The sequence below is a fragment of the Oryctolagus cuniculus genome, chromosome 15 (assembly GCF_964237555.1).
Source record: "Oryctolagus cuniculus chromosome 15, mOryCun1.1, whole genome shotgun sequence".
NCBI lineage: Eukaryota > Metazoa > Chordata > Mammalia > Lagomorpha > Leporidae > Oryctolagus > Oryctolagus cuniculus.
This window is the reverse complement of record NC_091446.1, coordinates 32,609,047-32,623,808: the sequence shown is the minus strand read 5'-3', so window position 1 is coordinate 32,623,808 and position 14,762 is coordinate 32,609,047. Positions and strand designations below refer to the sequence as shown.

The window sequence follows — 14,762 nt, the reverse complement described above, 5'->3', positions numbered from 1 at the left end:
CCGGTTGCCCCTCACCAGTGCTTTTCAAAATATGATAACAATTAAGAAGAGACTGAGAAACAGTGCAGATTGAAGTTTTGAAACTAAGGAGACACGGCCACCGAATGCAACGAGGCCCCTGGATTGTGTCTGGGAGCAGAAAGAGGACGTTTGTGGGAGAAGCAAGCCTCCCGCTCAGCTGACAGTACTGCAACAGTGCTGCTCATTCCTGAGTTTGTCTTTTCTCTGAAAACTTTCACACACCTAGTTTTCATCTTATTTGAAAGCCAGGGGACATACACAGAGAGCTTTCATCTGCTGGCTCCCTCAAGAGTCAGGACTGAACCAGGCCGAAGCCAGGAGCTTGGAACTCAATCTGGGTCTCCCACGCCGCTGACGATGTCCAGGTATTTGAGCCATGATCTGCTGCCTCCCCACAGCGTGCATCAGCAGAGCTGAATCAGAAGCAGAGCGTGGACCTGCACCAGGCACTCTGGTGTGGAATGTGAGCAACCCATCCCACACAGCCTCTGAACTGCTGCGCCAAACGCCGGCCCCAATCTGCCGTTTGAATACCCACGCACGGTTAGGAGAGACGTCAAATGTTAGAGGAGACTGGTTGAGGGATCCATGAGAACTCTCTGGACTCTTTTTGCAACTTTTCTGTATATCTAAACTTATCTTAAAATAAAAGTGAAAAAATCAAATAGAATACAATACAGCAATGACAGCAAAACCCCTGTCCCAAAAGAGCCAGAGACCAGTCGCCATAATCAGCTCATTCCCCCAGCGCCAGTTGGCACCCCGTACCCATTTACTCTCCACACCAAAGCCAGACAACAGAATTTCCTACCACGCCACCTGCACGTGTCACTGGCCACTCAAAACCCCCGGCGGGTCAGGTGCTCAGAGCACCAACACGGAGTGGCTTGAAGGGGCTCCCCTCCGCCAAAGCTGAGATAGTCTGAACATCAAGATCAATGAGGAGAGTAACAAATTAAAACCCAGAGAATGAGAGGATAACCCACAAACCCATCCTGTGGTAAACACACCAACAGATGGAGGGAAGGGAAAGTGCTCTGTTCAGCAGAGCCTGGCTAAGGGAGAAGAAAGGATGGAAGCCGAAAGTGATCACAGAGCAGGGACGAGAGCAGGGTGACAGCAGGCGCACGTGGCTCCCAAGTCTCTCCCAGAGCAGCTTGTTAACAACAAGAGAACGGTGACCTTTCCAGGGAGAAGCTGGGACAACCGGGCATCACGAACCTCTGACATGCCGGGGGCCAGGGTCCTTTCTCTGGTCCCACTGGCAAAAATGCAAGACCTGGGGCCAGCGCCATGGCTCACTTGGTTAATCCTCCGCCTGCAGCGCCGGCATCCCATATGGGCACTAGTTCTAGTCCCGGTTGCTCCTCTTCCAGTCCAGCTCTCTGCTATGGCCTGGAAATCAGTAGAAGATGGCCCAAGTGCTTGGGTCCCTGCACCTGCATGGGAGACCAGGAAGAAGCACCTGGTTCCTAGCTTCAGATCGGCGCAACACCGCCCATAGCGGCCATTTGGGGAGTGAACCAACAGAAGGAAGACCTTTCTCTCTGTTTCTCTCTCTCTCTCACTGTCTATAACTCTACCTGTCAAATAAATTAAAATTTTTAAAAATGAGAGACCTGAGTGTAACCAGGGGGTGAGAGCACAGGGAAGCAGGCTGAGGGGCGCACGCTTCCATCCAGGCCAGAGCTTTCTCACCACCTGCTGGACGTCGGGGAACAGCCACAGAAAGCATTCCCGGATGGGGGTAGGATCTGAACGAGATCTGAACGTGAACTCCGGATTGGCAACAGAAGGGCGTCAATGTGAAGTTTTCTGATTTGGGGCAGGCACCCGCAGAGCAGTGAGGGCGCTGCTTGGGATGCCTGCGGTGCCCGGGTTTAGCGGCTCTGACTTCCAGTGCCTGCTGACGTCCTCGGGAGGCAACAAGAGACGGCTGAAGACCCTGGCTCCAGGTTTCAATCTGGCCAGCCCCTACTGTTCTGGGCCACTGGGGCACAGACCAGCAAATGGGAGATACCCTGTGTGTGTGTGTGTTGTGTGTGTACGCAGGTACCTCCCTATCAAATAAATAAAATAAATTAAAAAAAAATTCTGACAGCCTTATTGTTCTTAAAAAATACACATCACATATTGAAAGGAAAAACGTTAACAATGTCTCCAACCTATGGGGGGGGGGCGGGAATTACATGAGTGGGTGAGTGCGGGTGTGACATGACACAGCAAGCAAACTGTAAACTGAACCTGAAGAGAGGATAGACAGGGACTCCTGACACTTCATCTCAGCTCTTCGGTTTCAAATAAAATAAAAAATTACGATGTGGGGCCAGCACTGTGGCGTAGCGGGTAAAGCTGCCACCTGCAGTGCCAGCATTCCATATGAGTGCTGGTTCAAGTCCCAGCTGCTCCACTTCCGAACTAGCTCCCTACTATGGTCTGGGAGAGCAGAAGATGGCCCTAGTCCTTGGACTCCTGCACCTGCGAGGGAGACCCGGAAGAAGCTCCTGGCTCCTGGTTTTGGACTGGCTCAGCTCCGGCCGTTGTAGCCAATTGGGGAGTAAACCAGCGGATGGAAGACCTCTCTCTCTGCCTCTCCTTCTCTCTCCCTGTAACTCTGACTTCCAAACTAAATAAATAAATCTTTAAAAAGATTACGATGAACATAAGAGACCTTTTTGGGTGATGAAAATACTCTAAAATCGGGGATGGGAGTTTGGCACAGTGGTTAGGATGCCACTTGGGACACCCACATCCCATACTGGAGTGCCTGGGATTGGGTCCCAGCTCTGCTTCTGATTCCCACTTCCTGCTGATGCACACCTTGGGAGGTAGCAGGTGATGGCTCAAGAGTCTGGGTCCCGGGGCCAATGCCGTGGCTCACTTGGCTAATCCTCCGCCTGCAGCACCAGCAACCCATATGGGTGCCAGTTCTAGTCCCGGTTGCTCCTCTTCCAATCCAGCTCTCTGCTGTGGCCCGGGAGGGCAGTGGAGGATGGCCCAAGTGCTTGGGCCCCTGCACCCGCATGGGAGACAAGGAGGAAGCACCTGGCTTCTGGCTTCGGATTGGCGCAGTGTGCCGGCCGTGGTGGCCATTTGGGGGGTGAACCAACGGAAGAAAGACCTTTCTCTCTGTCTCTCTCTCTCACTGTCTAACTCTGCCTGTCAAATAAAAAAAAGAGAGAGAGAGTCTGGGTCCCTGCCCCATGTGGGAAGATCCAGATGGGATTCCAGGCTCCTGGCTCCCAGCTGATCCAGCCCTCGTTCCCATGATCATCTGGGGGAGCCAGCAGATGGAAGATCTCTCTCACTTTCTGTCCCTGTCTCTGACTTTCAAATAAGTAAAATACATAAAAATCAAAAATAAGTAATAAAATTAGATTGTGGTGATGTCTGTACAACTCTGAAAATTATTAAAAATCACTGAATTATTTTAAAAACTTAATAAAAAGTTTTACACACAAAAAACACACAACATAAACACACACGCACATGCGTGCACGTCCCCCAAATTCCCGTACCCTCACTTCACCGCCACTTACCTAAGTCATCCCCTGCCTTCAAGGCCCAGGCCAAATGGTACCTCCTGTCACCACGGCCACCCCCCCACCCCCCACCCCGACCTCTCACTCCCACCTAGAGGCTCCCCTCATCTCCACGGGTGCTAGGCATCATTCACGTGAATCAGCCCACAGGAACTTAGAGGGAGGTGCTGCCATGGTCCCCATTTTACAGGTGACGAAATCAAGTCATCGGTGAGCTGCCCAAGATCTCTCCGGCAGCAGCAGATGGAGCCAGAACTTAAACGGGGCCACCGGAGCGCCAAAGCCTGTGCTGCCAGCCACCGTGCTCGGTGGCCCCAAGTCGTCCTTACGTGCTTTTCTTTCTCCCCCAGCCAGCTGCAGGCTCCCAGAGGCTCAGGCCCACACTCCAGCCCCTCTCGAAGCTGCGCACACGGCAGGTGCCCAACAGCTGTGAGCCTGCCACAGGCTGGGTTCCAGAAAGGAGAGGAGGGGGCTGCAGGCTCCGTCAAAAAACAAGGAGCCAATTCCCCGCCCCCCGCCCAGCTCCCTGGCTACTGCCCAAGGCCCGGCCGTCATCTGCTCTGGGTAATAAGTATTTGTGTGGCGATAATGACAGCATTGGGGAAGAAAATCCCATTAAGGGAGAGCCCTGCCGAGCTGCTAATGCCGGCACAGAGCAGCAGGCGGCAACCAGGCCAAGCGCCCGTCTGCTCCCAGTAACGCAGCGGCTGCCTGGCCCTGCCGCCCCTCGCCCAGCCCCAGAAGCCCATGGCCGCCCCTGCTGGCAGCCTCGGGTGGCCATGCCGGGGAAGGGCAGCCATCCCCACATGCTCAGGGCGGCCCTTGGCCGCCTGGTGGGGGAAGGGCGAGGAGGGCTCCCGAGTTCCCTCTGTGTCCCTGCAATCATCTGTCACCTCAATAACCATAATAACAGTAGCACGGATTGGGCACTTGCTGTCGGCAGGGCCCGCTGCAAAGCGCTCCTCCGAGAGGAGAATCGTCACACTTAATCCTCACCGCCGTCCTTTGAAGCAGGTGCTAGCGTCAGCCCCACTTTGTGGGTACAGACATGGGGCTCCAGAAGTCCCGTTCTCATCCGGAGCACTTGGCCCAGTTTGCACTCGTCCCTTCTCATATTATGTCATTCATCTCCAGGTCCCCAGCTGCACTACAACTCCGAGTGAGAAAGACAGTGTAGTCTGTTCACACCATTCACTCGGCACAGCACAGATATTCACATGAGGAAACCCCAACTGTTGAGGGCCAAAGTTGAGTTAAAACCCCAGGCATCTGGCCCCAGAGCCACACCATCACCACCAGCCACCCTCCATAGTCCCCACTCCCTGTCCCCAAATCCCAGGGAGGGGACTAGGGAGAAGATGCTCTGAGCAGGGTCCAAGAGGGCCTGGCCGGTGCCCAAGTCCTCATCTCCCAAGCTCTCTTCTGCCCAACCTGAACCCTCAACCCTCAGTTTAAGCTCCTCAAATAACAACTGGGGCCAGCGTGGTGACACCACAAGCTAAGCCACCACCTGTGACATCAGCAGCCCATAGGAGCGTCGATTCAGGTCACAGACACTCTGCTTCCCATCCAGCTCCCTGCTAATGCGCCTGGGAAAGCAGCAGAGCACGGCCCAGGTGCTTGGGCCCCTGCACCCACATGTGAGACCCAGATGTAACTCCTGGCTCCTGGCTTCAGCCAGTTGGGGCCATCCATTGGATGGAAGATAACTGGTTCTCTCTCTCTCTCCCCTCTCTCTGTTACTCTTTCAAATAAATAAGTCTTTGTTTTCATAAGTCTTTTACATAATAATGATAACATCACCCAAGGTCTGGATCACAAAGGATTTCACAAACCTGGCCTGAAGGTGGAACCCCAGCCATGTGCCACGCCTTGGGCCACACCTTCCACGTGTATTCTCTCACGTCCTGGTCCCTATCAACCTGAAGAGCCGCCCTGAGCCCCTTTTACACACAGAAATGGGGTCTCAAAGCAGGTGGAGGGACTGCATGGAGCCTAATGCCAGTATTCAGCCACAAGCCCAGGGCTCCAGCTACCGTAGCAAAACCTAAGAGAGCAGGAGTCGCTCACCCCCGCACAGCAGTCTCCACATGGAGGTATATTCAGAGAGCCCAGGCCAGCCAGGTCCTGGTGGCAGCCACGGCTTACACGGCCCCCGACCTCCCTCACCACCGCCATCATCCCATCAGGACCTGGAATTCCAATCACGCTCCGGGGCAGTCTCGCTTGGCAGTAACCCTCCCCGCCCCCCAACCCTGTTGAATGGGACCACAGAAATCATGGCCTCCCCAGGCCTCCGCAGCATGGATGGAGCTAGGGCAGGTAGACAAATTGGCCAGGAGGCAAGGGACAGAAAGAGTGGCCCCACAACCTGACAACCAGCAGAATGTGCTGGCCGGGGGCTAAACAGCAGCCAGCAGGCCTACCTTCCCAGGGACCCCGCCTGCCTCTCTCCACCCTGGGAGATCTCTCAGAGGGCCAGGCAGACACCTCTTCCCTCTCTGCATCCCAAGAAAGATTCCGTGGCCAGCTGAAATACACACTCCCAGGGTGGAGGGCAGAAGCGATGTCCACACACACTGTACTCTGGTCACATTGTCCTGAACAGCCTAATCCAAAAGATTTTAAATTTGTTTTCATTTTATTTGAAAGGCGGAGAGTCAGAGACCTTCCAACTGCTGGTTCACTCCCCCGAGTGCCCCTGACAGCCAAGGCTGGGCCAGGCTGAAGCCAGGACCCCAGAACTCAAATCAGGTCTCCCACGTGGGTGGCAGGAACCCAAGTACTTGAGCCATCACCTGCTGCCTCCCGGGGTTTGCATTAGCAGGACGCTGGAATCAGAAGTGAAGGAGCCAGGATTCCAACCCAGGTACTCTGATGTGGGATGCAGCTGTCCCAAACACCTGCCCCGAATTTTGCTTAATTCCACTGAAAGCCAAAGGCTGTGAGTGGAAGACAAAGAAAGTTGACACTGACACTCCAGTGGCGTGGTTCGATGGCTCTGAGCCCCGGCCCTGGGAACAGGAAGCCACCCAGGCCTCCCTGCATCTGCATCCTCATTGTTTCCAGGGCAGGGAAGCCTTGCCACCTCCTCCCCACCGGCCAGCCGCCCGCAGCCCCTCTGGCTGAAGCAATTTCCTTGGCAGCTCCGGGCGACACAACCTCTTCCCAGAAGCGCCCGCAGCAAACCAACGACAATTTCCTCCCACGCGGTGGAGGGGGCCAGATGGGGGGGCAGGCCTGGACCTGGACTTATGGAATCTGTGCTCATAAAGTCGCAGGGGCTCCCAGGCCGCCGCACAAACTGCCCCAAGGACAAAGGCAGATGCGCAGCTGCAGTCTATAAAAATTTCACGGCCGCAGAAGCAGCCGCGGCTGCAGGCTGGGATACCGCACGACACCCATATTGATTAGAGAGAGCATTTGCCACAGTTATTTGGAGTCTGCCTGGGCACGCACCACGGCTCTAAAAGAACGTTCTTTCCCTCTTCAAATGGCTCTCGCATGGCCTGCCCTGGAAAAGGCATCTGCTTTCCACATCTGGTCCCTGCCCCGGAAGCTGCACACGGACAGCAAAGATCAGGCCCATCCCAGCCCCCGGAATAACTCACCCCTGGGTTCCCGCCAGCGCCTCTCCAGCCCCAGGTGCCCCTGTCTGCCCATGTCAGGCCCAGCACACTCTGCCCTCTGCCTGCATTGCCTATCCCCTGAGCTCGGCAGGATCCACGCCTATCCTGGCAGGATGGCCCATCTTCTGAGAAGCCCATGTTCTCACAGCCCTGTCACGGTGCCCGCCCGGCCCTCTCCCAAACCTCCAGGCCACACGACTCGTGAGGACAGGGACAGGCTCATGCCCTGCTGCAGCCTCCATGCGCAGGTGGTTCCTGGCTCCGTAAACATTTACTGAATTAAATAATGAAACATCTCCCCTGTCCCATCCTAACCATGCTCTCAGAGCACGCATCAGAACACACCTGGCACTCCTCATCCACCATCCCCCACACTCACAAGAACCCGAGAGCCCCATGTATCCCCAGCCCCATTTTCCTGATGCAAAGCAGCTAAGGCTCAGAGAAGGGAACTAACTTGCCCAAGGCCACGCAGCTAATAAATGGCAAAGCGGGAACTCCCAGAGCCCAAACTCCTTCTTCTGCACTAGGATTTTTCACTTCCATCTTGCTCTGGTTGCAAAAGACTAGAGAGTTCATGGGAGTCAAAACAGACAGTGTCCTTTAACACTAAAGGCAGTAAGAGAGCCAGGGTGCAGGAAGCGCCCTCAAGATCCAAGATCCCAAGGCAAAGGAAGAGGGGCTGATGCGCCCCAGGGCACAAGGCCGGTGAAACGGGGCGCAGACCCAGAGGGAACAGGCACAGTGGCCGCCCAGGCCGCCTCAGGGGTCCCCGGGGCACACTTCTGACCCTCCATGCCTCTCCGGGGCCAGCACAGGCTGCCCCCAAGGAAATCGGGTGCTCCTACCGCTCCCCTGCCCTCCAACGTGCACGCTCACGCACGCACACCGATTCCCATCGAGATGGCAAATTCTCTCAAACCTCCACGGGAATTTTCCCGACGGCCAGGAAGACACGGAGGCCAATATGTACTCGCTAATTGCTGGCCTTGGGACAGCGTTTGATCCGGGAGACAGCTCTCCCTGGAGTCAGATTTCTGCCTCTGACCAGCTGGGAGCCATGGAAATGTGCTCCAAAGTCATCGAAATACGCCCGCCTTTCCCAAGAGCCTCTGCAGGCTTCAGATGAGCCCGCAGCCTTTCCCCAAACCGCCTTCAAACAGTGCTGCGAGCAGCCCAGAAGCCCTGCCTGTGACCCCTCTGCACACGCGGGCCTCCACTGCAGAGGTGGCCTCTTGGACGCCAGGACTTCCCACGGTCGCACATTCTGGAGGCAGTCCCAGCAAACAAATTATACAGGACACACACACACACACATCCTCCCTTAGCAGGTCTCAAAGGGTCGTGTCCCGTCCCCCCCCCCCCCAAGGATCCAGAAGTGGGAGATAACAGCAGAAGAGAAATGAGTTTTTTGTGGCTTGCTTTGGTCCTTTGAGCTTGGGCCCCGCCCCAAGCCCCTGACCTCTGGGTGTTACTATGAGCCAGGACTCACCTACTCCTCTCTGGGGCCCCAACTTAAGGCCTTCCAAGCCCTCCGGCCCCATTGTCTGCGGGGTCGGGGTGGTTGGGTGTATGGGGAGGGGGGAGAGGGGAACCAGTGCCAGGCACCTGCAGGGAGAGAATTCGCCAGGCTCTGGGGCAGACAATAGGGAGGAAGGGGGAGACCAGAAACTTCGGCTTCCTCCCACCACGCTCCCCCTCTGCAGGCAGCAAGCCTGGCAGCCCAAACCCCCACAACTGGCTCGGAACACGGTCCCAGCCCCGTGTGCCCAAACGGAGCCGCTGTGCCCCGCGAGCGTGGGAAGCGGCCCTCCTGGGGGCCAGGCAGGCTTTCGGCCTCCGCGAATTCGCCCGCACCCTGGAGTAACCCGGCGCCGGCGCAGGGGGCAGGGCCTGCGGGTGCGGAACGCAGAGGGCAGGTGTGCGCCGGGCGCTGACAACCCGCCCAGCGCCCTTCGAATACGAACACAGCGGAGCAGCAGCGCTCCGGGCTCCTGCCTCGGGAAGACCCCGGCTGGCAGGCATTGACCCGTCTGTTGGCCCGCGGCCGGGGTCCCAACCGTCCTGCCCCGACCCTCAGCCCTGACTCGCGTCTTGGGTAGGGGGAGGCCAACCCTGGGGCTCGCAGCGGCGGGCCGGGGGCTGTACTCACAGGCGCTCGGTGCTCCGCGGGATGTTCTTGGGGACGGCCTGCAGCCCCGTGCCGTGGCAGTCCACCGTGGTGCCGCTGCAGGTGCAGAGGGCGGGGCACGCCGAGGCACCCGGGAGGCACGCGGCTGCCCACAGCAGCAGCAGCCAGAGCTCCGGCCGGGACCCACGCTGTGCCGTCAGCGCCATCGTGCCCTCACCGCGTCCGCTCGCGTGCCAGACGGCGGCAGCCGCTGACCATCCCCGTGCGGGGCCGCCTCCAGGTGCAGTCCTGGGCAAAGCCACGCCACAGCCCGCGAGCCCTGCGCTGCGCCCTTGCGGGCTGGGGGGCACCTTGCGGCTTCCAGCGACGGCGCTTGTGCGCGGACCGGGGGAGGGCGCCTTGGGCGGAGGGCGCTCGGCTCCGCTCGGGTTCCTCGCCGCCTGCGTCTCCCTCTCCCTCCCTGCAGCTCCCAACTGACTGCTGCGAGGAGGAAAATGGGCAGGCTCCGCGCGCGCACGCACCCGGCGCACACTCACACACACACACTAGCACTCACGCCCGCACGCCGCTCCCACCCGGCAGAGCGCACACCCAGGGCCAGACTCCTCCCCGCCTCCCCACCCCGACCACCGCCCCCGCCTCCCGACCACCGCGCGGCGGCGGCTGTGAGCCGCGTACAGTTTCAAAGGTGGAACCTCCAGAGCGCCGCCGGCGGGCAGGGGGCTGCGGGGGAGGGAGGGAGGGGGCCGGGCTCGCCCTGCCCGTCCGGCTCTGCGCGCGCGCGCGCGTACACACGTACAGGCACACACGCGTGCGCCCGCACACACGCACCCCGGCCCGCGCGCTCCCCGCTGCTGACCCTCAGGGGAAGAGGGTGAGATCTTTCCCACAAGGACATCCTCCGCGGGGCCACTCATTACCGCTTCCCCGACGGCAGAAAAGGGCCCTGGCCCTGCCAGTCTCGCCTTGTCAATTTTTGATGAAAGGGAGCCCCCCACCCCATCCCAGCCACCCACCTTCCCTAGCCTGGGACCTTGAAGCTGCTGACCCCTGGGAGGCCAGGACCCACAGAAGCCCTGGGCCAAACACAACCCCGTCCACCTCCCCTCCCAGCGTGTGTCCTGCGCCAAGATGGCAGCACCTCTCTCCTGGAGGGAACCGCGGGATCCAGCTGTTCCCAGGAGATGGGCCCCGCACGGCAGGGTTGCCCACGCCAGCAAACTTCCTCTGTAGACAGGTGGAAGAGGTGCGCATGGTAGAAGGAAGGCAGAGAGGACTGGGCACCCTGTTTGGGAGAGGGCAGTACAGGCCACCCACGTCAGACCCCAGGCCCAGCAGCCCTCGGCAGGGACTGTTCTTATTCTGAGTCAGGGTGGATGTGGATGCAGATTTCCAGGGAGGGACGGTGGGGGAGGCCCTCCCTGGACCCCAGGACAGCTGCTGCCTCCCGCTGAGCAGCCCAGGAGCTGGCTGCCTGGGGCCTCTGTGAGAGTGGGGGCCAGGCACAGGCCAGCGGGGGGTCAGGCCCCCCGAGACCAGAGCCCTGGCACCCACCAGGACCCAGTGGCCGCAGGTTTTCTGCGTTTTATTTCCAGCTTGATGAAGGTTTTGCAGTGGCTCTTACTGGCATGACCCAGGCAGAACTGTGGCCAGGACGTCCAGCAGCGTGGCTGACGTCATGGGCCCTTGACGGTTCTCCTGACCTGCCTGGGGCGGCCGTCTGAGCCGCAGGCTCTTGGGGCTGCCGCTGGATTACTCAGGGGGAGGGGGCAGTCTCAAGGGCCCCATGTGGTGTGACGTCCGGGAACCTTCCCAGAGATCAGGTCAGAGTCTAAAAGGCCACCTGCCCCTTCCTCACACCTGCACTCCCAGAGCCTTGGGCAGAGAGGAATCCTCACTGCTGGTTCCTCGCCCTTAGCCAGAGCTCTGTGCACTCCTGCTGCTGGCTCGCTCTCAGACGTGGTCTGCGGCAGAGTCCCCCCACCCCAGCCCCAGCCCTGGTGTCCTCGCATCCTCGCTCACCCCAGCACCTGTCCCTTGCTCAAGCGGTGCCTCCCCAGAAAGCCAGGACTGCGGCCAGGGGGAGGAGGGTTGATCCTCCCTGGGCCCTGGGGTCCCTACAGCAGCAGGGGGAGGGGTGTGAGGAGCGGTGGCAGTGGGCAGGGAGGACAAAACCAGCCCTGCCTCGGGGTTCCCAGAGCCAGTCCCTGCCCCAGAAGCTTCCAGACTAGCCAGGACAGCGAATCGCAAGTAGGCCCTGAGCCAAGTTGTCACTGGCTGGCAAAGGCTGGCCCTTCCTTTGAAGGGAGGGAAGCAAGGAGGCCCCCAGGGACCCAGGACAAAGACACCCCCGCCAGCCGTCACGGGAGGCCCTGCCCCAGCAGCCAGGCAGCTCCCCAACTTGGCTCCCATCCCCAGTTCCTCCACCCCAGAACCTGGCCGGCTCCCCAATTCGGGAGGCAGCACGCCATGAATGAGCACAGCTCATTAGTGTGCCCAGCACATTTACTCGTTAAACAAGCGCCTGGCCACCACACCCCCCACCCCCTTTGCTTTTTTGATTTCCTCTCCTGTGCCCCTCCCTCTAGGGGTCTCCCTGCCCCCTCCCTGCAGCCCCAGGCCACCTGCTCCCTCTATGCGGGTGGGAGGAACAGGCCTGGCGCCTTGCTTCTGCCAGGAATGCCCCACCAAGCCCGGCTCTGCCACTGGCCGACCAGCAGGGCAGCCCCTGGGGAAGGGGGGAAACCAGGGGTTGGCTCTCCCCAGTGCCTCCACCGAATGCCCTCTGGTCATGTACACACAGGAGTTGGGGGCCACCTCCTGCCTAGGGCCCACCAGCTTTTGCACCGGGTCCTGTCGTCTGCTCCACCTGCCTTTCTGAGGCACTAAGAAGGTGGAGAGACAGGTGAGGGGGAGAGCACTGTGGTGTGGACTTGGCACGTCTCAGCAAGCACAGTCCGCCAGGCAACAGGAGAGCAGGGTCAGTCTGGCGACAGGGAGTGTGGAATTGCAAAGAACCCAGAGTGAGAGTCCACAGCGGGGCTGGAAGGCTCCCTGGAGGAGGAGTCACCTGAGCTGAGTCTTGAAGGATAAATGACATTGACTGGGCACAGAATAGGAAGAAAGGCGTTTCCGGCAAATAGAAGTGTGAGAGGTAACATACACGGACCGGTGCCACCTGCTCCATGGCTGAGCTATGGCAGGTCAAGCCAGGCCAGAGCAGGGCTTGGTGGGGCAGGGGGTGGGGGAAACCAGGAGGTCACAAAGCAGCATCACCTGGCCTGCCCCCATGCTCTAACACCTGCCTGCGTGTGTGCGTGATTGGCCACACTCGGGCACGGGAGCCAGGGTGACAGATCCGCCAGGCGCTTCCTTTCTGCTGTTTGCACTTTTTGCCCCACCACCTCCACACCACCAGTGCATTTTTTTAAATCCCCTGGGGTGCTTATTGCACATGCTGGTTCCCCAGACCCTCCCGATCAGGATCCTCACTGTTAGCACACCAGGGAGGGGATGAGGAGCCAGGGGCCGAGGGACCCGATGGCGGGCTGAGGCAGCTGGACATTGTCCTGAGAGTAGTAACGGCCACCAGATGGCTCCCAACAGTACACACGTGGCCTGGAGAAGAGCTTGCAGATCAGCTACTAGAGAGAGACTGCCGGAAGGCTCTGGAAGGCAGAGGGCAACGTCTGTTGTGATACTTTCTCCGTGGGAGCCTTGACCAGCCTGATGGAAACCCTGAAGATGAGCTGACCTCTTGCAGCTGCCCCAGGTGTGGCAAGTGTCTGGCCTGGGTCCCCCGGCCTGGACAGCCGTTGGAGGGGCACTGCCCCTGGAGGGAGAGGCAGTTTCTCCCACTAAGGGCAGGGCCCAATGAGGGCTGACGGCGGGGAGGGGCTGTGCCTAGGCAGTCCTTCACTCCTCCACGCAGGCACCCGCCAGCGCACGCACACGCACAGCGTGGCAAAGGCAGCCCCGAGCACGGGGCCAGGCTCACAGGAGGGGCAGCCCACCTGAGGCACTGGGGAGCTTCCAGCAAGCAGAAGCCAAGGCCTGCAGAGTGACCAGGAACCGAGGGGTTAGAGGGGAGCGAGGGAGGAAGAGTGCTTCAGGTAGATGGAATGGAGTAGGAGAAGGCTCAGAGGACAGAGTTGGCACAGAGCAGACCAGAGTAGATTTTCAGGAGGGAGGGGAGACCGGAGTGGTCGTCAGGAGGGCAGATGCTGAGGGGTTGAGCAGGTGTCTTAGGGAGCTGGGCTGAATCCCAGGGGAACAGGAAGCCACCTGGGAGTCTCGGCTGGGGCGTGTGGGGAAGGAAGCAGATCCTATACCCAAAACCCACCTGTGAGGAGGAGGCACCTGTGCCAGGAGGGGCCCAGTTGCAGATACCAGAGCTCATCAGCACGAAGCAGCTGCCACCAGCTGGGCCACTGACCTGTGCCTCTGCACTCAGGGATAGGCACAAGGACCAGGGCTTAGCCGGGGCAGTGCGGCTCCCAATGTCATCACCCCCCACAGTGACAAAGCTGCCTGCTGTAGAAGCCACATATGGCAGGAATAAGCTTTCGGTAACCCTGCAAGGGAGGTGCTGTCACCACTCCTGACCCCAGCTCCCTGCTCATGCAGACCCTGGGAGGCAGCAGGTGGTGGCTGATTGGTTCCTGCCACTCACAGGGGAGACCTGGGTGGACTTCCCAGTTCTGGGCTTCAGCCCAGCCCAGTCCTAACCATTGCAGGCATTTGAGAAGTGACCCAGCAGCTGAATCAGTTTCCTCTCTCTCTCCCTCCCTCTCTCTCTCTTTCTCTCTCTCTCCAACCCCCCCTTTTAAAATATACACATTTCTAAAAACAACCCATGCAATATTTGCCTTGGTCAGAGAAGCAGGGGAGGTGGGGAAAGCTTGCAATGGTTTTTCAGGGATGACAAAAAGCAGAATTTTTACATTGTTTGGCTGCTTTGGTGTTCATCAAAGCAGTGTTGGTCCTGGCCAACAAACACTCGCCATGCGGCCCTGGACACTTGCTCCCAGGGGCTGCCACACACACACAGAGGACTGCCTCAGGTTCCTAGGAGAGGGATAGAGTGGGGGCAGGGAGACATGCCGGGGCAGCTGGGGCCATCTGGACCATTCCTGGTGGGGGTGGTGGCATTTACTGAGGGGCTCAGAGCAAAGGGAAACTGTGCACCTCTGTTGGATCAGGCAGAACCCAGGCTGTGGGCAGAAGGGGTGGGGTGGCACAGTGGCCCCCTGGGAAGTACAGGCACCATGGGTGAGAGCTCAGGGCAGCCCAGCATCCAAGGAAGTGCTTCTCTTCCCTGGGCCAGCTCAGTCACCTCGATATCCAGCCACACCTTCAGCGCCCCTCAGTAGAGACAGACCCAGGGTGCCTGACACCACACAGCTGGCTGCGTCTTCAGAGAGAACCCCAGCAACCCCC

At 59.2% G+C, this 14,762-nt stretch overlaps 1 protein-coding gene across 2 annotated transcripts in view; it reads right to left on the bottom strand.

Annotated features, from left to right (window-relative positions):
• Positions 1–9,943, bottom strand: part of SLIT1 (slit guidance ligand 1) — a 168,127-nt gene extending 158,184 nt beyond the window's left edge. Inside the window, exon 1 of one of the 2 annotated variants that reach the window (XR_011382336.1) lies at positions 9,345–9,943. Coding sequence is in view for 1 of the 2 variants with exons in the window: in XM_051823458.2 (XP_051679418.1) it covers positions 9,345–9,529 (185 nt within the window). In the remaining variant the exon portion in view is untranslated. The remainder of the gene's footprint in view (positions 1–9,344) is intronic. The other variant, XM_051823458.2, reaches the window with a different exon arrangement.
• Positions 9,944–14,762: the final 4,819 nt, after the last annotated feature.